Source organism: Bubalus kerabau, chromosome 5, assembly GCF_029407905.1.
Source record: "Bubalus kerabau isolate K-KA32 ecotype Philippines breed swamp buffalo chromosome 5, PCC_UOA_SB_1v2, whole genome shotgun sequence".
Classification (NCBI taxonomy): Eukaryota; Metazoa; Chordata; class Mammalia; order Artiodactyla; family Bovidae; genus Bubalus; species Bubalus kerabau.
The window spans coordinates 121,230,715-121,253,704 of NC_073628.1; the positions used below are offsets into that span (position 1 = coordinate 121,230,715).

Consider the following 22,990-nt stretch of genomic DNA (forward strand, 5'->3'; position numbering starts at 1 on the left):
CCATGACATGCACTTGAGCACATCCCTCTCTGTATATACTATACTTACTGTTCCGTTTATCATTATTAGTCTTTGACTCTTGAGAAACTTCTGGTCTTTTATGAAGAAAACTGGTACTTCAGTTATTTAACCTTCAGCTGATTTATTCAGTGGGTCTCCGGCTAACAGGCCCAAATTTGTGGCCTGGCCTAAGTATATGAGATTCATATATTGATATTTCCTTGTTTTCTCAGTGAGAGACTCTTCAAATTTTTTGAAACAAAGCAAGATACAAAAAATACTAATACTATGGAGACTCTTTTCTGTGACTCACAGTCTTGTAACTGTAACTGTGGAGACGCAGTAATGTCCTATGTGTCTCCTTTCCCTACTTTCTCAAAATTTTATAGGGTTTTTACAGATTATAGGGTATACTTGTCATTCAATCACTAAGTCGTGTCTGACTGTTCGTGACCCCATGGACTGCAGCATGCCAGGCCTCCCTGTCCCTCGCTAGCAAGGATTCTTGCACTAATCATATTTCCAAATTATCCTCCCTAAAATATGATTATGTAAGGAATTCTACATGTTGAAAATGGTAAAATATGTAAGACTCTATACTTAGAGGCCAAATATCAAAGCCCTATCCTTGAAAATCACAATAAAAGAAAATTCATACTTGAGTATGATCAATTCTTTTGTTAATTCAAACAGGTATTTTATAGTTTTTGCTACTGTTTTAGGAATCGGGTATGTTTCATGCATTATTACGACTGAGAATGGTTATTAACCAATATTTTTAAACTACTCCGAAACCCACATTGGCAAAAAACAAAAACAAATTCTTTAACTTACACTTAAGCTATGCCATATTCTCCTTCTCTTAAAAAAAAAAAAAAAAAAAACCTTTTAAGTGCAGATAAACAGGAACAACTGTTCAATGAGCACTTTTTTTTCCCCTTTATGGAAACTTCTTATATTCAAAATATACTTAAAAAACATAATTTTAGCTACCAGTGGCATCAATGGTAATATGATAAAACTTTGACCAAAATATTCCCACATATTATTTGCATTAAGCATGTTACCTAGGAATTGAGAAGTGATTTCAAGGATATCATAGTGACCCCCTCCAGTAAAATTTTATTTCCTTGTGCTAAATAAATAAAACATACACAGAACCTTTTTAAAAAGTCTGATTCAAATCTGCCAACCTAGTTTCAGTCTGGAATGAAACTAGTGATAGTCAGGAACTACAGAGCCACCAGGCAAACTGATTTCCTTTGTTGGTAGCTCTTTGTGGAACAGAGGAGTGAACTAAGGTGTCAAAGCACCAGTGGAACACTTGGGGAAAAAACTAATTTTCTTCTTAACCCAACTTAAGACACTGGATAGTCATATGGTCCCAGTTAGCTCATGAGATTCCCATGTGCCTCTTTGCCTTCTCAGAGAGAAGCAAAAAACAAACAAAAAACCCCCCCAAACAACAGTCCTTATTTCAGATGTAAGATACCAGGTTAAGTATTTTCCCACAAATACCGTAAGCTCATTGTTACTGGGAAAAAAATTTTAAAAATCACCCCCCAAAACTTTTAGTAATGAAAAAGAACACAAACAACTTTTGGAGAGTAATCCCATGGTGCAAGGATTTCCTGCAAAGTACCTTTAATACGTCTGCATCAACAGCAAGCATTAGGATGTTCTAATTTTGGCACCATAAGTTATATGTGTAGCATCACACAATACCAAGTCACCACTCCAGCCAGTATTTATCCATATGAATAGACAAACTGAACAAAAACATAGTCTGATAAGGCTGCATTCATAAACCCAGTACAGTTTAAGGTAATTTTTTTCCCACAATCAAGGACTGCTACTTTAGGATTGTTTTGTTAATGATAAAAAATAGGAATTATTTAGAAGATAAAATACTTCACTGTTCTTTACTGTTATATATAATATTGAGTGTTTTGCTATATAAAATACACCCCCAAGAAGTCAAAGTATTTAAAAACAGTGTATCAAATAAAAATCACAGCCATGTTACTGTTCAGCAACCCCATTCAAATAAACATTGGTATTGCATTCTCGAAAAAAAAACAAACCTGTAGCTAAGGCAAAAGTTCTGAAGTTTGTATTCTGTGAGTATAAAACACCTCACTGCATACTTTTAAGACTGCCACTCTGCTTCAGTAATTTGAACCTGCGACATGTTAACTTCAACAGGTAAAGAAAGTACTCTGCTAAGAATACAAAAAGTTATAAAAAGGCAATCATAAAAGATTAAACCTTGGTAGGCATGTAAGCTTCCTTTTAATAAAAACAAAAATAGTCACTGTCATCTAGTTAAATAAGTCTCTTTGTTGTAGAGTGTTCCAGTTACTGAAAAAGGGCCCTTGAAAAACAACCCAACTGCCTATATCTTACCCTACCCCTCTTGCCCCATAATACACATTTGAGGAGAAAGAGTCATTTAATGTGCAAACTGGCAAAACAAATGTGGAGGAGAGGGGACTTCTTGAAATGACGTTCCCAATCAATTCTTGGTTTATTCTTTTACAATATCAACTTCCAAAAAGTAACCAAAGTAGTCCTAAAAATACACAAAACAGACCTTCATCTTTGCATTCCTTTCCCAATAAACACAAAAAGTATGTACAGCATGTTTAATAATATGCAATATGCAAAAGCTTTGTGTTGCTGTTAGCAACATCTATACCCACCCACCCTCCTTATTCACAAAGTGTACCTCTACTAAACACAATTACATCACTAAGCCTGTTAGTTTGAAAGGGTCTTCAATTTGTTAAAACTGGAAAATCTTGGTATAGGGGCTCCACTCATTTGACTCAACGTTATAGACTTCCACCGTATTCAGAAATTCATTGCCATCAAATCCTCCCACTGCAAAAATTGTGTTCCCTACAGTTGTAATCCCAGCATTGCTCCGTGGTGAAGTCATGTTTCCCAACATCTTCCACTCATTTCTAGTTGGATCATACATCTCCACACAACTGATGGCATGAGAACCATCAAAGCCACCACCTACAAACAGTTTTCCTAAGAGAGAAGAGACAAAGTTAATCTGGAGAGGCTAAGAAAGAAACCCTTAAATCTGTCTTTTGCTAAAATCAGTGGTTCTCAGTAGAAAAGCCCGTTCATCCTAACTAAATGTGGCAAGCATTCCCTAGAAGCTGGGAATACAATGGAATAAAATTGATAAAAACCCATTTGCACATGTAAGTCAGGCAATTTAAAGGAAATGTAATTCTCACAACAGTTCTCTGAGGTGGTTTCTATTACTGTCATATCAGATGAAGAAATGAAGAGCCCAGAAGTTAGACAACTCGCCTAGAGTGCGCTGGAAGTTTTCTGTTAGTCCAGTGCACAGGAATGAAGATTACAGGAAAGAAGGCTTAAATAACTGAACATTTTCTAGACCTTTCCAACTATATAAAATGGTTTTGCTACAGAAATTTCTTCTTGGAAACAGGCAACGAATGAACTATTTTCAAATATACATAGGCAGTTAATTGTTAAATTATTTTCAAATAAAATGTTAGCATTAAATATTCTCTGTAGCTTAGGGAAAAAACTTTATTAGGGATTCTCAAAATCCTTATTTTCTCATCTGATTGTCACTTAGCCTACCTGTGTCCATGTACTTATGAGAGAATTGACAAGGCTCCCAAGGCCCAAGGCTGCACAGTGGGCTACTCACTGGTGTGCCTCCACACTTAGGCTCTTACCAGTAGAGCCACAAGCTTTGTTCCAAAATAAATATGTAAATCAATAAAATGGAAGCGAAAAGAAAGCTATCTATATAAAATGATTTGGAAAGACTTGTTTTGCTTTCAATTCAGCATGGAGTAAACTAGATGATTTGTATTTCCTTTGTTTTACAAATTCTTGCTCTAAAGAAACAAACTCAAACTCCAAGATGATGCATCAGGAGTATGATTTATGAAAGAAGGTGAATATATTTATGCTATATACCCAGTACCGAGTCTCTGATTATTAGAAACTTCTAAAAGACAAACCACCAACCTTCACTGTGTCAGAAACGATGGCTGCTTCTGAACTCTTAATTACAACAGTGCATAATTATTACTGACATTCTCTTGGAATTTTAAAACAAACTCTTGCCACTACCCATTCCTCAACTCTCCAAATCCCAACACTCACCGTCAAGAACAGCCACTCCAGCTCCTCGCCTAGCCACGTTCATGGATGCAATTAAAGTCCAGGTGTTGTTTTCAGGGTTGTAACGCTCTACTGTGTTCAGACAATTCCAAGACTCTGCGCCTCCAATTATGTACAAATAACCACCAAGCTCACAGACTGCAGACTGGTGTCTACCTATAAGATCGAGTCAAACCAAAACTATTACTGTACCTCCCAAAACTGTAAGTGTGCACTGCACATACCGCTGGCTCAAAGTCTTAAGGAAAAAAAACTTAAAAAGAAAATCAACTTACGAATGTTAAGAGGCGCACAGCTTGTCCATGACTTTGTTATAGGATCAAATACATCACAATTTTTCAGTCCTTTTTGACCATATGGATCTGATCCACCAACGATGTATAATTTCCCATTCAGAGCACACACTCCTATGTGAGTATAAAATACGGTTAAAAATTGATAACTTAATCATCATACTTAAGTACAGTTTAAGTATTTGATTATCTCAGCAGAAAAGTATTACCTGCATTACAACGGTTAGTTCTCAATTCTGGAACAGGAGTCCAGTCATCTATGTTTGGATCGTACATCTCTCCACAACTCAGGTCATCTGAGTGACCATTTGATCCACCTACCACATAGAGCTGGCCCTAAGCCAAAAGCAAGAGATTAGCATTTCTGCCATTGTGAAGTTAGCAGAAAATGCTAAATGTGGGCTGCTTCTTCCTGCAAAATAATATACTTACCATGAGTACGGCCATTTGAAATCGTGCTCTTGGTGTCCTCATGGGAGCAAGAAAGGACCAATGATCTGTGTGTGGATCATAGCATTCAACTGTTCGAAGACATTCCTCTCGGTTATAGCCACCTGGTATAAGAACCACAAACGGTTATGTTTAAAATATTAAACTGGCCCAGGGTTTCTGGTCTAGAATGTTTCAAGTAATCTGTACAAAATGAGGAAAAGAATTTTCATCTACAAACTTAATAAGGCCCCATTTTAACTAAGTGCTTGTTAGAGCTGAATGACAAAATTATCAGTGTAAGTAAACTGCTTTATCTTGGCTTGAAAATTAGGAGACAATTACTTACTTTATAGTTTTTTAAGGAATTAGAGACAGACATTAACTTGAAGACGAGGCGCTACAACAGTACTGAGTCTGCCATCTTAGAATGTGGCCAAGGGGAATGCCACAGAAGGAGGCATGTTAAACCTTGTCTTCCGAAATGTGCACGTCGTTAGCAAGCGTAAACATTTGCTTAAGAGACTTAGACAGTTAAAGCTTTTGGCTAAGTCACTCATCCTTCTGTTCTTACCTGCAGCTATGAGTTTGCCATTCATCTCTGCTGTCCCCAGACCAGATCGTGCATACTGCATAGGAGACATGGGCTTCTCTATGAGCTCATCTGGGTGCATCTCAAAACTTAAACTTTTAATGAGTTTTGGAGTACTTGTTGGTGAGCTCTGTGGGCTGTTTCGCCCATGAAGGAAAATGACACAGAAAATACCGTCCAGTACAGCCAGGCACAAGTAAGTGTTATCTGTAAGCACAAGAGTTCTGTGTTTAAAGATGCAATTTTTATTACTTTCGGTTGCTGTGGTGATCCTGCATTGGACTCCAGACTCCAGACAGGGATGACCTGTTACTCTTTTCCAAATTTAGTTGCTTCTGAATTTTTTCCTCAATCAACTTGATATGGTTCTAACTTAAAAGTCCTTCTTAAAAAGAAATAAACCAAAGGCAATCTGACAAGTGTAGTACACTTACTTGACGTCTTCTCCGAAGCAACGATTTTCCACTCATGCTTAGGGCTTTGTATTGTAGCATTTGGAGAAGACAGACATCCAATGGAACCGCTACTTATCTGCTTATGGCCATTCTCACGTGGTGGCTTTTTCTGCAAAATCAAAAGGCAGCTACAGAAACCTAGCCAAAGACCATACCTGGTGTACCTTTGCTCCTGAGCTAGTCCACAACACTGAAAAAACACTTCATACCCTTCACTTACGCATGACATTTACAGCACACCTAGACTGAACACAAACCAACACTTTCTGGCTGACACGTGTCACTGGCATTCTTCCACCTCCACTTGATAAGGAAACAACTGTACCTACCCTGATCAAGAAAAAGCTCAAGTTCAACAATGAAAAAAAAATTGCAGATCAAGTAGCAAAGTACTCAAGGGAAGAACAAAAGGAACCTCCTCCCTCATAATCCACATAAATAAGTATAGAACCTCCCGAAATATGTTATAAATCTAAAATAGCAAGAATTAACTAAGAGAACACATTTAACTCACTATCTCCATGAAACTGCTAAACTTAACTAAATCATATGTACTGGTATCATCCTTCATACAATGTTAGCAAAAAGTGAGCAGACATATCCATCCAATCTCTGAAAGTTATTTTATAGGAAAAAAGTGGCAACTACAAGAAACATTTACAACTGTATTTCTTTAGGATTGCCCTAAAGATATTATAGAGTGGTTTTTTAGACAAGTAAAAGTATGAGTCGTTCAGTTGTGTCCGACTCTTTGTGACCCCATGGACACATGACCCCACCAGGCTCCTCTGTCCATGGAATTTTCCAGCAAGAATACTGGAGTGGGTTGCCACTCCCTTCTCCAGGGGATCTTCCAACCCAGGATTTGAACCCAGGTCTCCCACATTACAGGCAGATTCTTTACCATCTGAGCTACCAGGGAAGCCGAGACAAGTTAAAACTACATCAAAACACAAAAGTAAAAAATGGTACTCAGAAATTAATAAAGCAGTAACACTAACAGAATCAAACATTCATAAAGGAATACACAGGAACATAAAAGAGGGAGAAATGGGCAAAGCTGCAAATTTCCAAATGACTATGATTACACTGTGCCCTAGTGTACGAGTTCCCTTTGATGGTTTTCTTCAAATTTCTTGAGCCCTAAATACTTCTAAGGAATATGATCACAAGGCATCAGAAGAATCAAGACTACCCTGGCAGGAAGTGCCTGCTGAATGAACAGGTACCACCTTCAATACCTGGCCAAGTTTGCTCATCTATTTTGGTCCCCAGGGCCAGAGCCACATGGGTAGGTAGGATCTCTAAAGGAAATTTCTCTTTAGAGTAGAAGAAGAAGGACATGTGACAATAGAGAAAAAGATTCTGGTAGCTACTTGAAGCTGGGAAAAAACTATCAAGTTTGGTGTGGGCAATTCAGCAAATGTGGTTGCAGTATAAGAGGCTATTTTGAGAGAAGACAGAGAATGTATCATGGTAATGGTTTTTATCAAATTCCATTTACACATTATGTACCCAGGTATTATTGGGTACTTTATTCACATCATCTTTTTTAATTCAGGAAGGGCAATACACTTATCCATCTGATAGACAAAAACACTGAAAATCAGAAGATATACAATGCCTAAGGCAATAAAACAATAAAAATTAGGAATTCTGAGTATAAAGCCACTCTTTTATACTATGATAGTCTTGTTTGTATCCTCTGCTAATAGCAGTTACAAGGTACATAAAACCCTATCCCAATCTGTGGGAAAAAGGAAGCCAAAGTAACACAAGATGATGGTTTTTACTGCAGTTAAGAAAACGGTTCTAATGTATGGCTTTGAGAGAAAAATCAATGTGAAAGAAAAAAGCATGGTAACAAGGATGACTACTCAGTGTTATTAACTACAAGCCTTATACAGAAATGCTGGTCAACTCCAGACATTTTCAAACCTAATTCTTTCCTTTATCTTCAAACTTTCCCATATCAGCTCTTCCCATCAGCACACCCATTGGCCTACACTTTGCCTCTGAACTCCCCTCCCCAAGGGGGTGGTCCCTGGTGGCTTTTTCAGCCACCATCACTTCTCAAGCTAAGGGTTTCTTAACCTTAGTAACTTTTGGGAAATTACAACCACTAAAGGTTACAGAGTGGCTGCCTTAAAACCAGTGTAGATGAGAAACCCCTGACCTTTTTACATCCCCTCTGAGTATGATTTAACATAGTCAACAATTCAGTCTTTCAGACTTTTTTCTCCTATGTTAGCTAGCTTGAACACCACTCTGAGGCTAATGGCTACTTCTCGAACTCACTTCCTATTTCTAAAGCCTAGTGTCTCCTCTTCCTTCTTACTTCATTATCTCTATTCATGGCACGTCCTTTGAATGAGTCACACTTGTCAGGATCCTGCTCACCCTCAAATTCTTCCTTTTCCTTGATTTTCCCAAACAGTTACTAAGGACCTTTGCAGTACTAGAAACATCTAGTCTACCCTTTTCCCTTCTCCTCAAATCAAGGCTCATCATCTTTTTTTTTTAACCTGAACTACTACTACTGCTTGTAATAGTCTACAGAGTGGTCTCACAAGCTTTCCTCTATCCTCTGTACCTGTCATAAAAATAGAAGGATTTGATGCTTTTAGTAAGTAAAAGATAAACAACCACCCCCACCCCACCCCCACCCCCGCCAAAATCAGGTGGAATTCCACAACCCAGAGAATGCCACCTACCAGTTCACTGTCTAAAATACGACTAATGAACTTACAGATCTCGGCAGTATGGAAACAAACCATAATTTGACCAGTCCGCCTGCTGCTGGACTGTTGCCCAGTTTTTCACTATTATTAAAGTTGTGAAATGTTGTTTGTTCAGATCACTCTACTCCCTTGTCTAAAATTCTTTGAAAGCCCCCCACTACTTGTAGAATAAAGTATGAAGCCCCAATCAGACTATATTTACTGACTTTTCCAGTTGTGAGACCTGCAACTCCAAGAGAATCTCCTTGTCCAGGTATCCTTTGCTACCTGACACACCTCTATCTGCAAACTCTTCTATCCTTAGACTGCTCAAATGTTGCCTCCATTGTGAAATTTCCCTGGTTTTTCCTCTCTTGTTCCACCCTCCCTGAATGTCTTTTGTAGGTAATGCTTATTAGTCTGTTCTGATTTACCTCCTCCTGTAAGGTCCTGGAAGCAGAAACTGTCTCTTACACATTTGGGGGCCCTCTTAGGTAACATCATGGCCTTCTACTTAGTAGGCATTCAACTACTGCCTGATGAAAGAGTACTTTAAAAAAAAGTCAACCTATGATGTTTGGAGACAAGGGGAAAGATAGCCTCAATGTTCAGAATGCACAAATTTACACCCAAAAACTTCTGTGAGAATAAAAATGTTCAGCCACTACTGACACAGAACACCTAATAACGTCACCATATAGGTTGTTTTCTGAGTCGACCATTTACCTTTTAATTACTAAAGGGAAACATCCATTAATTTGGGTCAACTCAGCCTACTTTATAGTTCACCCCTCACAAATACAATGCTGAGCTAAAGGCCAAACAAAAACAATACATACTATATAACCATTCACATAAATCTCAAACATGGGCAAACTAAGGTAAAGCTTCAGAGGTTCAGGTAATGGCTCCCCTTGGGGTGGTGCAGGGCAAGTGACCGGGACGCGCGCAAGAGGAAGGATTACAGAATGCTCGGAATCTTCTCTTCTTCATCCAAGAAGTTTTTAAACCAAGGGGTTTACCATGTGACACTTATGATCTGTACACTTTTCTCTGTTATTTACCCATAAACGAAAAAAGTTTGTACCTGGATTTATAAAACTTAGGTTTAACAGTCATTCCTCTGACAACTATTTTTTATGGTCCAACCAAAAAACCAAAGAATGTCTATGTTGCTTCATCTTATTGGCCCTTTTTCTTACTATTTGCAAATCCTATTTGATCGAGACACACACACAAAATTTAAATGGGGTTTCCTAGTTTGCTGTGCTAATTTCTTTTTATGTGGCAAAAGTGATAGTAATGCTAAGAAAGATAGGCCGGTTTTTCTCCCGCAAATGTTTCTGTCCAGTTATACCAATGACGTTCTTTCACTTTCCTTTATTAAAGGAAAATTTAGGTATACTATAAAAGGCTCTAATCAAACTTTAACCTGAGGTTACCTCAGATGTGCATTGTGTACCTGCACAAACTGAATGTGGTCATCATCACTGCCAAACACCTCAGCCTGTCCATCTAGTAGGTTCCCATCAAGCAGCTTGTGATCAGCTGAGTAGTACAAGGTTTGAACCTGCAAAACAGCAACAGAACACCCATGTGGCTACTGTCTCCATGGCTACTCCACTAGTATGCAGATCACACCACGCCTCACGGTAACCTCCAGTGTGCTTCTTGAATTCTTGACATCTTACTCTGGCAGGATCCCCAAAGTAAAGAAAACATGTCATGGTGGTAAAAATAAAAAAAATAAAAATAAAAAATAAGATACAGAATCTTCTAATACTGGCTGAAGAGTCCTTGGCTTGGTTGGCTTGAAAGAAATCTTCATTTTTTTTCATAGCTTCCATAATACAGCATTAAGAAAAAAAAAGGGACCAGTACAATATATATACTCTTAAAGAATGTACATATTTACAATAAAGTACTAAATATGGTTTACACCCTCGAAGATAAGTGGTCTAATATGTATAAACATATTTCTGTCCTGCAGGCAATGTCAAAAAAAGAGATTAAAAAAAAAACACAAATGCAAGAGTTCAAACAACCTGCACAGCTGCCTCCCTTAACAGATGCAAACAAATGGCTAATGCATCTGATTTTCAAGTGGGAAACCAGATAGAATTTAAAGATCACCTCTTCGCCTTTTTAGAGTATAATGATAACCGCGTTTCTAAAGGCCTAACCGGTTTGGTAATAAGCCTTTCGTGTATCTGAAAGGCTTAAGTGGAGGGATAAACTCAAGGTCAACTCCACTGTTTCACCTGCATGTTTAATTCCCATCATTTCTCCGTCGATTTTTCCTTGTGTATTTTTTAAAAAGTAGCCCAAGTTAAGTGAGTGACTCTATGTATGAACAACACCATTGAAAGACACAAAGCTTTAAAGATAAGAATCCTGTAAAGGAGTAAACACCATTAAATCATCATCGTTCTCTGCCCACAGCGGATTTTTCTTAGGAGAACTGGGGCAGGACTGCTGCTTCTTTACGTGTCAATACACTTGAGGATTCTTCTTGTTTCTTCAGTCTTGGGTATCCTAGTTTTGTTAATAAACCTATGGGGAGATAAATCAATGGGGAGGAACAACCATTAGAAGCTTTTACCTACTTGTCAAATTTAAAGCAAAAACCTGTGAAGAAAAATTAAGAATCTACAGAAAATTTCAGTACCACCTCCCATGTCTAAAGCAAATTACATGCTACTTTAAAGAAAGTTAATAGCACATAATAAGCAAAGAAATAAAAAAAAGAAAAGCAGAAGACCAAACTGAACAGTTCATTCAGCTCACCTGGACACCCCCCCTGTTTCTCAGCTTAGGGGTACCTATAGCAAAATTTAAATTCTTTAGGGTCATTGTTATAAAATAAAAGTGACAGGGAATCCTTCATGTTATAGCAAAATTATTTTTAATAACTGTTGAGTCCCATTTACTTTAAAACTAACCTCTTCCATCAGCTCTTGCAGACTGTCTCCATTCTCCCAGATGCTACGCTGCACCCAGTTGATTACCTTTGTGTACAGTTTGCCATTACTGGGCAAGCAAACATTATCTTCAAGCATTACCTCCAGCTAGAGTGGGGAAAAAACAGAGAGACATGGATCAGTGTTGAGTCTCTTGATTCTCTGTTTCATAACAAAGCGGTCACAGATGCCCAATTACACTCCATACATTTATTCTAATTTATAAGAATTATAAACCAGTAGCCAAAGAAAGAAAAGTAAACAAACAGGTAGGCAGGAAACCATTACACTGCTAAAAATAACATCACTTCAATGGACCATCATTTTCATAATCATTACTCACTTGCTTGAAACATGAACAAAGATTGCATTCTTGGAACTAAATAGTTATATCTCTTTATAGATTTATCTTCACATCTTTAATCTTTATATATTTTACCTTTAGCCGTGGAAGTTTAAGAAACTCTTCCTCTTCTGAAATTTGTAACAAATGTTCCTGAATGTAAGCATCAACCTTATTCAACAAACGTGAGTCTCCCATACAACTTGCAAAATTTCGGTAAGAGATGCAGCTGGTAACATCCATTCTAGATAGTAAATAATCACCACAAACCTTGGGGAAAAAAATACAAAGTGTCAACATTTACACACACTTTATTTAACAAATATTTAATATTCCTTGTAAGTACTATGAGACAATATAAAAATCAATCAAAAAAACTCACTGCCTTAATAGAACAAGTTAAACTGTAGGAAGAATGAAATGAAGTGAAAGTCAATCAGTCATGTCTGACTCTTAGTGACCCCATGGACTGTAGCCTGCCAAGATCCTCTGTCCATGGAATTCTTCAAACCAGAAAACTAGAGTGGGTAGCTGTTCCCTTCTCCAGGGGATCTTCCCAACCCAGGGATCGAACCCAGGTCTCCCACATTGCAGGCGTATTTTTTACTGTCTGAGCCACCAGGGATACATGTATACAAACAATAACATCAAAGAAGAACATACAAATACATAAGTTGTTTAAAATGCAACAAATTGAAATGCTATGAAAATGTACATGAAATGTTCAGAGAAGTATCTCCCACTAGAATGACAGACAAGGCTTCATAAAGGCAATTATCTGAACTGGCCTCTAGAGGGGAAATGATGTTGACTGCAGATAGGTACTAGGCAAGATGCTGCAACAGTTTAGTTTGGCTAGAACAAAAGATAAGAAAATCAGGAAATATTTTGGAGGAATAGCAATTAAATTAGGGAGAACCTGGAATGCTAACCTGAAGGACATGTGCTACAAGCACAGAAGGGTTTTTAAGCAGAATGACATGAGAGGAGGGGAACAGGAAAACGTCTTCCTAAGGGGCCAGATGGTAAGCAGCTTAGGCTTGTGGGCCTTACTTTCTCACAACTATTCCACTCTGTCACTGCAGGTAGAAAGCAGCCATAGACCACCTGTACTGGAGAGCTCCGTTACAATAAAACTTTATAAAACCAGGCAGCTGGCCTAAGGCTTGCAGTTTACTGACCCCTAAACTACAGGATTAAAAGCTTTTTTTCTTCTATAAATTATTAATGCCACTTCTCAGTGGCATTAAATTCTAGAAAGAAAACTTCTAAAGAAGAACTGAGAAATGTAGAAGAATCAAGAATTAAGGGTATGAATTATATGATTAACTGAGAACTATCAAGACTGTTTTAATTCATGTTATCAGAGACTGACATGGATACCCCACCAGAGAAGGCTATTGAAAGAGCAAGACTGTAGCTTGAATTATCTAAGAGGAAGTGTGACCATTACTATAGCTAAACAGTTAAAATTATATACATACTCACATCTCTAGGGAGGAAAAGGGGATATTTTCAAGTTCTTGAGACCAACAGATGTCTTATGACAAATTATACAAACTAATTATATAAAGTAAGACCCCCTAGTAACATTACTCCTTGTATATTACTTCTTTTACTCTACCTGCTTTACACGGTCCATCTTCAGCTTTTTTGCTGCAGAATAAACATCTTTGACTAATTCCTTATCAGCTTTCAACCTTTTGGAAAAAAAAGGTTCTGTATCATTTATCATACCATGGCCTTAAAACACAGATTCTTAAATAAATTTAGAGGGACTTGGAATTTCATTTCCTAGTTATATGATGTACTTCAGAGAACTTACTGAGCAGTGTAGGCATAATTCAACAAGACTTCAACAGCTTCCGGATTGAGATCATCAAACTTAACATGAGAAACTCGGTGAGGATCACTGTCACTATTAAAGATTTCAAATAAATAGGGACTGCAGCAGGCCAGGACTGCTCTGTGTGCTAACATCTCATGGCCACAGACCTGCAACATCAGGCATTAAAATTAGAAGCACTGTGGACTATGTATTTCTCTAATTACTACATCGTATCCTTCATCTTACGTTTCTAGGTAAATCATTGCCTTTTAAATTTATTTCATTAAATGCCTCTTATGAGAAAGAAAATAAGTCAATCCAGGAACATACGGTTTTCAGTAATGAAAGATCAGTTCTGTAAGTTTCCAATTAAGTTTTAAATACCTGAAGTCGAACATCACAGAACTGCCCACTTTTCCTCAGGGCATTCAATTTGGCAACAGAAGATTCAATGAAATTTTCATCTTCGAACATTAAATATCCATTGGGAATCATTTTTCCTTTTAAATTTAGCTAAAGGGCAGAAATAAAGCCAAGTTATTTTTACTTATAAATGGTGATTTTTATAACATTTTGAAAAGTAATACAGTATCTTTAATTTTCAAATTCCATCCTATCAACAATACATATAAATTTATCACACAAGAACATTGCTAAAACAACGCTGGCTCTGAGTGTCCAAGCCTTTGTACCCCTATACTTTGGTCCTAAGTCTTTTTAGGAATTCGTACAGTAGTGGTATGATATCCTAGCAATTTTGGCCAGGTTTCTATTAGTACACACACTGTGAAGGGGAAGAAAATGGAAACCAAGCCCTCCCCAAATCCATACAACAAGCAACTGAAAAGTCTGGAAGGATGTGAAGTGGTCATTACATACAGATTCCTTGGATTAGGGCTACAGTCACTCCTTTACTCACAAATGAGAAAAACTGATATAAGACTAACTTAATTCTGTTCCCTTTGCTCTACTCAATATTCTATGATAACCCATAGGAGAAAAGAATCTAAAAAAGAAAACATATGTGTATGTATAACTGAATCACTTTGCTGTACACCTGAAACTAACAACATTGTAAACTGACTATATGCCAATAAAATTAAAATAGTTTAAAAAATTCTGTTCCCTTTCCATGTTTCATTTATTCTAAACTACTTGTCTCATAACAATACATGTTAGAAATGTATGTTCTTTAAAAAATTTTTCATTTCACTTTTTCCTGTGAACAAATGGACTAATGGCTACACAAAATACATCATCAAAAAGTGGTAAAAGAAGGGTTCAGTTTGAAGTAAGTGATTTATTTAAATTCAAAACAGTTTACAGAAAATAATAGAAAAAAGGTTTTTTTTCTACAAATACTATTGACTTCTCTGCCTTTTAAAAAAATTATGCAAGGATGCTGGTGTACTTGGCACAGTCTTTAGGAAAAAAAAATGTGTGCACTGACCACTGAATATTCACTTACCTGCTATACTGGTGAGAACTGTTATTTCTGGGATGCTTTAAATAATCCACGGACAAAGGAAACTCAGCACTTCGGCGAGGTATGAAGACAGGTGGTTGAAGTGAAGGCAGAGGAGTCTTAAGCTCTAATGGTGATTCCAAAACTATCAGGCTTGAAAATGATGTAATCAAGTCCTTTAAAGCTATAGACACGAATTTCTTCTGTGATAATCATGCATCATAATCTGTAATAATGAAAATTTTTGGATATTCAGAATGATCAAAGAATGTAATTGATCTAGGCAGATCATGCTAAGTCCTGATCTTAAAGACATTTCAAGATAAATGGCACAATACAGAAAATAATACAAATGTAACTATACATAAATATTTTCATTTAACTTGCAACCACTCAGGTGATTAAAAAAAAAAAAACAACTCTCCCCAGAGGGCAGGAGCTAGTAACTTATCATTTAAGTGAGATATACAAGAACAAATGTAAATATTGGTTAATTCTAATATTTGTTACTGTGAGATTCTAATTAATACACAAACACATGATCTGTCTGCTTTCACCAGCCAGCAGTAACTTTCATTATTTCCAGACGTGTATACAATGTTACAGTCAAACCAGATACACTGTTTCCCAAACATGCTTCTGCATACTTCCTCATCTCTGTACCTTTGTTCAAGTTTTATTTTCTTGGAATACCCTTAACACAGCCTCTGCAGATGACATCTTACCTTCATAGATCCCCCACCAGACCCCCCCAGCTGAGAACATAGTTTCTCTCCATCCTCCACATACTGCACCCTCTCTGAAAGTGTTTGTGTGATCTTCCAGCTGGTCTATTCTGGGCTGTGTACCTGCTTATCTTCCATGATTCAAGGTCCCTTGAAAGCAGAGCCTCTGTCTTGTTTATCTTTGTATCCTTCCCACCACGGCCAGTCACCCGCCCGCCCCCTCCCCCCACCCCCCGCAAAACAAGTAGCCTAGAAACCTGTATAAAGATAAGTAATTTGTTGAAACAAACTAAATAAACAAAATGGAAAATATTAATGTCTGTGCTTTATGTGATCATTTTTTCTCATATACAGTAATAAACTACCAACAGAAAGTTATAGTTCAAATCAAATCTGCAAGGAAATCACACTCAATCCTCCTACCTTCTCTTTCCCCCTTATTTTCACACCATTAACTAAAGTGTCAAAGTCAGCTGGTTCTTATTTTTTTAATTACCTGAAGAAGTGAAGTGAAGTCGCTCAGTTGTGTCCAACTCTTTGCGACCCCATGGACTGTAGCCTACCAGGCTTCTCAGTGGGTTGGAGTGGGTTGCCATTTCCTTCTCCAGGGGAATCTTCCTGACCCAGGGATCGAACCCGGGTCTCTGGCATTGTAGGCAGATGCTTTACCCTCTGAGCCACCAGGGAAGCTAATTACCTGAACTGCTATTATACCAGTGTCTAATTCTGCAAACCAGAACTAAATAAATTATTTGAAAGATGTGCATACTTTTAAAAATGGAAATCTTAAAATCACCTGGATTCTTATACATCAATCAAACCCACAACTCAAACAATTATGTTAATATGAATGGTCTCTTACCCCAGAACCCACTTAAAGGCTAATCCAGTTCTATTTCAACAAATTACCATATTAAGTTCAACAGTAGCACAACCTGAATCCTGTATGCCTTCACTGGTTTCTCCATAGCTTAGATTTTATCTCAAAGAAACCTGAGTATTCGGACCCTAGTTGGGACTGTTGTCAATGCTTATACCTGCAATGAAACTATTTCACACCATCGTGTAATACTGATTTCCTCTGCTGTTCACTTGCATCTAGATTAGTTAATTCAGCTCTTCTTAATTCTATGTACAGAGAGAACACACTATCTAAAAGAAACCTTAAACATTTCCAGCCAAGACCTAGCCCAAGTTAGGAAAATCTATGCAAGGGTGAAAGGGAGGAACCTTTCTACGCAAGTTATGTTAGAAATGATTTAAGTGTATGCCCTCTCAGAAACAAAACACAAATGGAGATTTGTAAGTATTTTACGCCTTGACTGGTTTTATTCAGTATTTCTTTGTAAACTAACCTTGATTTAATCAAGAATTAAAAAATGGCATCTATACACAGACACCTGGCTTTACTGCACTTCACTGGGCTGTATTGTGGGCTTCCCTTGTGGCTCAGATGGTAAGGAATCTGCCTATAAGGCAGGAGACTGGGGTTTGACTCCTGGGTCGGGAAGATCTGGAGGCGGGCATAGCAACCCACTTCAGTATTCTTGCCATGACTCCCATGGACAGAAAAGCCTGGTGGGCTACAGTGCATGGGGTTGCAAAGAGTCGGACACGACTGAGTGACTAAACCACCAAAGTACTGTACTTGACAAACACTGCTCCCCCCCACCCCTACCAACCCCTCCAAATTGAAGGTTTGTGGCAACCCTGCATTGTCAGATGATGGTCAGCATTTTTCAGCAATCAAGTATTTTTAAATTAAGGTATTTAAGTTGTTTTTAAAGATAATGCTTTGGACACTTAACAGACCCAAGTATTCTATAAACATAACTCTTATATGTACTGAGAAACCAAAAAACTCATGTGACTGCTTTATCACAGTGCTGTGCAATCACACTCACAGGATCTCTGAGGGTATATTTGATAACGTCCAAGTTCTACCTAAAATTCATCTTGGAAAACAACAACAGAAACCTAGATGGTTAAAAATCACTTTAGTCCTTTGGGAGAAAATAGCTCAGTTGGTAAAGAATCCGCCTGCTACGTGGGACACCCCGATTCAATTCCCGGGTTGGGAAGATCCCCTGGAGAAAGGAAAGGCTACCCACTCCAGTGTTCTTGGGCTTCCCTTGTGACTCAGCTGGTAAAGAATCCGCGTGCAATGCAGGAGACCCTGGTTTGATTCCTGGGTTGGGAAGATCCACTGGAGAAGAGATAGACTACCCACTCCAGTATTCTGGCCTAGAGAGTTCCATGGCTGAGTCTACAGGGTTGCAAAGAGTCAGACATGGCTGAGTAACTTTCACGTCACTGGAGAAAATCTGGAGCAACTCTTGCCATGCACATTTGTACAATGTTATTAGTTTTGCAATAGTGCGCTACTACATTAGTGCGTGTTTAGTCGTTGAGTCATGTCCGACTCTTTGCGACCCCACAGACTGTAGCCCGCCAGGTTCTTCTGTCCAGAGAAGAATGACGTTTTCCAGGCAAGAATACTGGAGTAGGTTGCTATTCCCTCCTCCAGGAGATATTCCCAACCCATGGATCAAACCCAGGTCTCCCACATTGCATGTGGGTTCTTTACCATCTGAGCCACCAGGGTAGTACTAGGTGATATTCTAGTAAAGCAAAGTCTCAATATGAACCTCATCTCTTTGATGTTTGTGATTAGTACAACCCTACTTGATTTCAAAAGCTAATTCAAGTTCACTTGACATTTGAATTAATGCAACAAACTTAATTACTGTGGCCTCACTGTGTGTCCCTTCTTTCAGCCACCCCCAAACTGGAGGAGGTCACATCAACTTCTGCCTGCAAAAAACCGTGTCTTTCAAAGTTCACATTCACTTTCACTGAAGTCAGCATGGGCAAACTAACTTTTAAGCCTTTCCAAAAATTCATAGATCTTCATCTGGTCTATGAAACTCGATGGAACAAGTATGTGGGGAGAAGGGGAGAATTTTTTTTTATATATTTGAAAAGCCAAGGCAAAAGCTCCAACATCCCAGGCTTATAGAAAAGTATAAAATTTAGAATTTTATTTGATATTTAAAAAATACATTTGACAAATCCACTTTTAAAATGAAAACTGAAGTCAAGTACAATATATTCTGGTAAATACACTGCAGTTTCTTAATTTGGTCAGTGCAAGGAAAGAGAGACAGACGACTCATATATAAATAATTAAACTGCTTTAGTAAAACCCAGGAGTTCACATGTTACCAAAGCTCCCCCAAAGATTAGCTTAACCCAAATACAATTCAGTAAGCCTTATCAAAGAAAAGTTAAAAAAAAAAAGCCATAGATCTCCCTCAACATTCTTGGGCTTTCAGTAAGAATAAGATAAAATGTTACCATCAAACTTTTAAAGCATCCTAAAAAAACCTCAAGGCAAATTACAAGCTTATTTAAGCTTCAAGGCAATCTTTTGAGGGTAGCCAACTTAAAGAACAGACTTTAGAATACAAAGAAAATCTACAAATCTTTTTAAAACTAGAAGTTATAGATTCCCAATATCTGAAATGATCCATCTATATACACCAAAACTCACCAGACTCACTCACCCACTCCATGCCATCAACCTCGTTGCTCTGTAGTTCTTACATCCCACATACACTTATGGCTCCAAACAGATGGCAGACACAGTTTGGAATGCGATGCTCATGACACAAGAGAGCAAACTCCATTCCCCAGCCTCGCACACTCCACGGACCAATCAGAAAGAGAGACAAGCCAAGCAGTGAAAACAGTTCACACAAAAGAGGGAAAAGATGGGAAAGCACAAATATTCCAGAAACTGCAACAATGTCTGTTTCAACAGACTGCAGTTTGCAGGATGCATATGGTAAATAGTAGGAGAGGAAGTAAGAGATCAATATTAAGATGATTTAGACAGAGCAGAATTTTTAGCACAGAGGCACAAGATACTAGCAGAAACGTGGAGGTGGTCTGGAGGAATGCGTAAAAAACATGGAAATTATTATACCCTTATTTATCCTACTAAGGCAACAATGATATTTTAGAGAAGATATTTGGCATCATTATAAAACTCAATATCAAACTTAGAACTCAAAAAGCATAACAGACATTTTTAGTTTACTGCATGCTTAAAGTCGGGAAGGAAAAGAAGAATTTGCTTTGGGATATTTATACAGCTGATGCATCTGTTGGGCATCCAGGTTGATGCCAAAAGTGTTAAGGATAGTGTGGTGTAGGTTTTGAAATCATTTACAAGGTGGTAATTAAAATTTCTACTTAAAGGTGGCAGAGGATGAGATGGTTAGATAGTGTCACTGACTCAATGGACGTGAGTCTGAGCAAACTCCAGGAGATAGTGAAGGACAGGGAAGCCTGGCATGCTGCAGTCCATGGGGTCGCAGAGTCAGACAAGACTTAGCGACTCAAGAGCAACAACAAATTAAAGTTCACCAGTGAATATAAGAATGTATTTTCTGTGATTCTGACAGAAAACAGAAATCACTCCCTTATTCGTTAATTCTTCCATTTACACTCCCAAGCACAAGATAGGGAGATTCCCAACCTTCTTGTAGATTTGGGTATACGACCATAACGTTGAAAAGTCAATGAAATGATTTTTAGGAGTACTTCATCTAACGTCAATGATTAAGACAGTTCCCCAAGAGAAAAACATTTTACAATAAAAAACCAGAACACTTATTTGCAAAACATATTCAACTGCCACCTAAAACATTCTTCAAGCAAGAAAAAACAAAACCCCACTCCAAAGTAAGTAGCAAAAAGACACTAATTTAAAACCCAAACCTGGAACGCTGTTTTGAGGGCAAGAGGTGGAAAAACAGAACTATAAGTTAAGATAAATTAAGAAATTAATATGTATTAATTAATGACAGATTTCAAATATTAGGAAAATACAGAGGAAAATCATTCTGGGTCTCTTTTAGGTCAGTGATGCTAGTTCAGTTTTCTCTCTCACTACAAATTACAGACATTTGACAAGTAGCCTGCCAGCTGGTATTAAATTATGGTATTCGCAACCCAATTCTAAATAGTGTACGCCTCACCTTCTGATACACAAATAATGACTGCTCCTTCAGCATCTTTCAGAAGTTTCAGCATGATTATGCCTAAAGCTGTTCATCAATATTTTCTTTTCCTTAACCGCCAGTGCTAGAATAATTGAAAGAAAATATTGTCTCAGTCTAGTCCCTGCTACACTTGAACTGTTTAGAGTAGTACTACGCCTGCCGAGTTGTTGTTTACTAGTGGACAGAAGGTCACCACACACACAGTCCTCAAAGAACAGCTTGATGCCAGGGTGTTCCAGCCCTCCATCACTGACAACAGATACTGGGTAACAAAATAAATCCTTTAATAGGCCTCTGATTTCTACGATTTCTACTTACTAGTTTTTGAAACGGCAGCGGCCTCAAACAATAGATCTAATTTGTATTGGGGGAAAAGTAAAATTTCTAAAGTATTTGTGGTTCAAGTTTCCCTAGGGCTAACCCTCAATCTGATCCTACTGCCTGATACTTTCTAACCATCAGGAGTTTACAACCAGAGTCGCTACGCAAAATGCGCAGGACGACGGAAAAAGAACAAACCTCTCTGCTGATTTTTTTTCGGGGGGTGGTGCGGGGGTGCGACGGGGATGGGAAACAAAGCGGCGAGGGCCCCAGAGTGACTGTCTGGAGAGCCCTGCAGTCCCAGGCCTTCATCCTAGCGCGGCTCGGTCGGAGACCACTCCGAAGGCCTGGAGGCAAGGCGCCCAGCGTCTGCACACCCCCGCCCGGGATTGGCCCGGCCCGCAGTCATTCAGCGCCGACACGTCAGGGCAGCAGCTCCCTCCCTCCTCCCGCCCCCTTCTCCCCGCGCTTGGCAAGAAAAGCGGGCAACGTGGAGCGGGAACAAAGGACCCCGCGGCCCACGGCGATCGGGAGCGCGGTGCCACCCTACCCCAGACCCGGGAGCACCGACTGGGCCCTGGGCAGGCTCCCCGCCCACAGTCGCCAGGTCTTGCGAGGGCTCAGAGGAGAGAATCCAGACCCGGGGCAGACACCCCACACACACACACTAGGCGGGGTTCCTGACAGCAGAAACGGAGATTCCCGCGCCCTCCTTCCGGAAGGTCTTGACCCAGGCCCCTCGAGGACCCCCTCAACCCAAAACTTCTCGTCCCTCCCGCCCTGCTTCTTCGGCCGCAGAGCTCTCCGAGGCGGCCCGCCACCCGCCTTTGGCCGCTGACGCGACCTGACAACCACGGCAGCGCCTGGAGCGCGGGGTCCGCGCGGCGCCGGCTCCTCGTCCACAAAGAGCAGCGGCTGCGGCGACTTGCCGTGTCCTGCACCCCGGGGATCCCGCACCGCTCCGCGCCTCCCACCCTCAAACCCCAGCCGCCCGCTCCATGCGCCAGCTCGGAGTCAGCCTGCCCTTCCTCCCCCGCCTCGTCAGTGGGACCAGCGCAGATTACCTGGTTCATCTCTAAAGAGATGAAAAAACTCATCTCTGGAGCTTCAACGGGGAGTAGGAGGAAGCGGGCGGGAATCGGCCCAACCGAAAGCGCCTCGAGGCCGCGAAGGAGGGAGTGACCGAGCGAGGAGGGGACGAGCGCACAGCCCCTTGGAGTCTGTGAGGCCGGGAGCGCACCGGGAATTCGCCGAGACCTGCTCGCTCGCTCGCTGGCACAGCCGCGCTGGAACCGCAGGCGGCGAAACTCTGCACAGAAGCCCCGAGCGACCGCCCTCCACGCGCGTCCCGGAGACACTGCCGCCGCGGCGGCCCGCGCGCGCCGCACCCCCGTAGCACGTCACCACGTGCACCGCCTTCGCCGCGGTCTCCGCAGCCGCCAACGCCTCCCCGACGCTTCCGGCTGGAGAGCCGACAAATGACCGGCGAGCGCAGCAATATCGCCCTCGAGGCCCCGCCCACCTATGGCCCCGCCCCCGCCGCCCCGCCCTTCTCCCCAGCCCTGTGCGGTTCCGTCCTGCGCAGCTCAACTAGGTCAGCGCAAGGTG

General features: G+C 39.8%; 1 protein-coding gene across 3 annotated transcripts; it reads right to left on the reverse strand.

Annotated features, from left to right (window-relative positions):
- Positions 1–1,627: 1,627 nt before the first annotated feature.
- IVNS1ABP (influenza virus NS1A binding protein) lies at positions 1,628–22,856 on the reverse strand. Of its 3 annotated transcripts, XM_055582947.1 has the most exons (16): positions 22,447–22,856; positions 21,038–21,143; positions 15,271–15,493; positions 14,187–14,315; positions 13,800–13,969; positions 13,599–13,674; positions 12,071–12,244; positions 11,614–11,739; positions 10,134–10,241; positions 5,931–6,060; positions 5,479–5,703; positions 4,908–5,029; positions 4,685–4,811; positions 4,458–4,589; positions 4,165–4,338; positions 1,628–3,039 (listed from the first exon to the last, which is right to left on the reverse strand). In XM_055582947.1, exons 4-16 carry the CDS (start codon positions 14,295–14,297, stop codon positions 2,786–2,788), a joined length of 1,929 nt encoding a protein of 642 aa, XP_055438922.1. In that variant the 5' UTR covers positions 14,298–14,315; positions 15,271–15,493; positions 21,038–21,143; positions 22,447–22,856; the 3' UTR covers positions 1,628–2,785. The 3 variants fall into 3 exon arrangements, with proteins under 3 accessions (XP_055438922.1, XP_055438921.1, XP_055438923.1); XM_055582946.1 differs by lacking the exon at positions 21,038–21,143; XM_055582948.1 differs by lacking the exons at positions 13,800–13,969; positions 21,038–21,143.
- Between the last annotated feature and the right edge of the window lie 134 nt (positions 22,857–22,990).

What these genes read in the sequence shown, in the direction of transcription:
- IVNS1ABP (XM_055582946.1), bottom strand. Translation starts at nt 14,297, where the DNA reads ATGATTCCCAATGGATATTTAATGTTCGAAGATGAAAATTTCATTGAA. An exon ending in AATTATGCCTACACTGCTCA is followed by an intron (nt 13,675 to 13,799) that starts GTAAGTTCTCTG and finishes TTTTTCCAAAAG; the next exon opens with GTTGAAAGCTGATAAGGAAT. An exon ending in ACCACATTCAGTTTGTGCAG is followed by an intron (nt 6,061 to 10,133) that starts GTACACAATGCA and finishes TTGATTTTGCAG; the next exon opens with AAAAAGCCACCACGTGAGAA.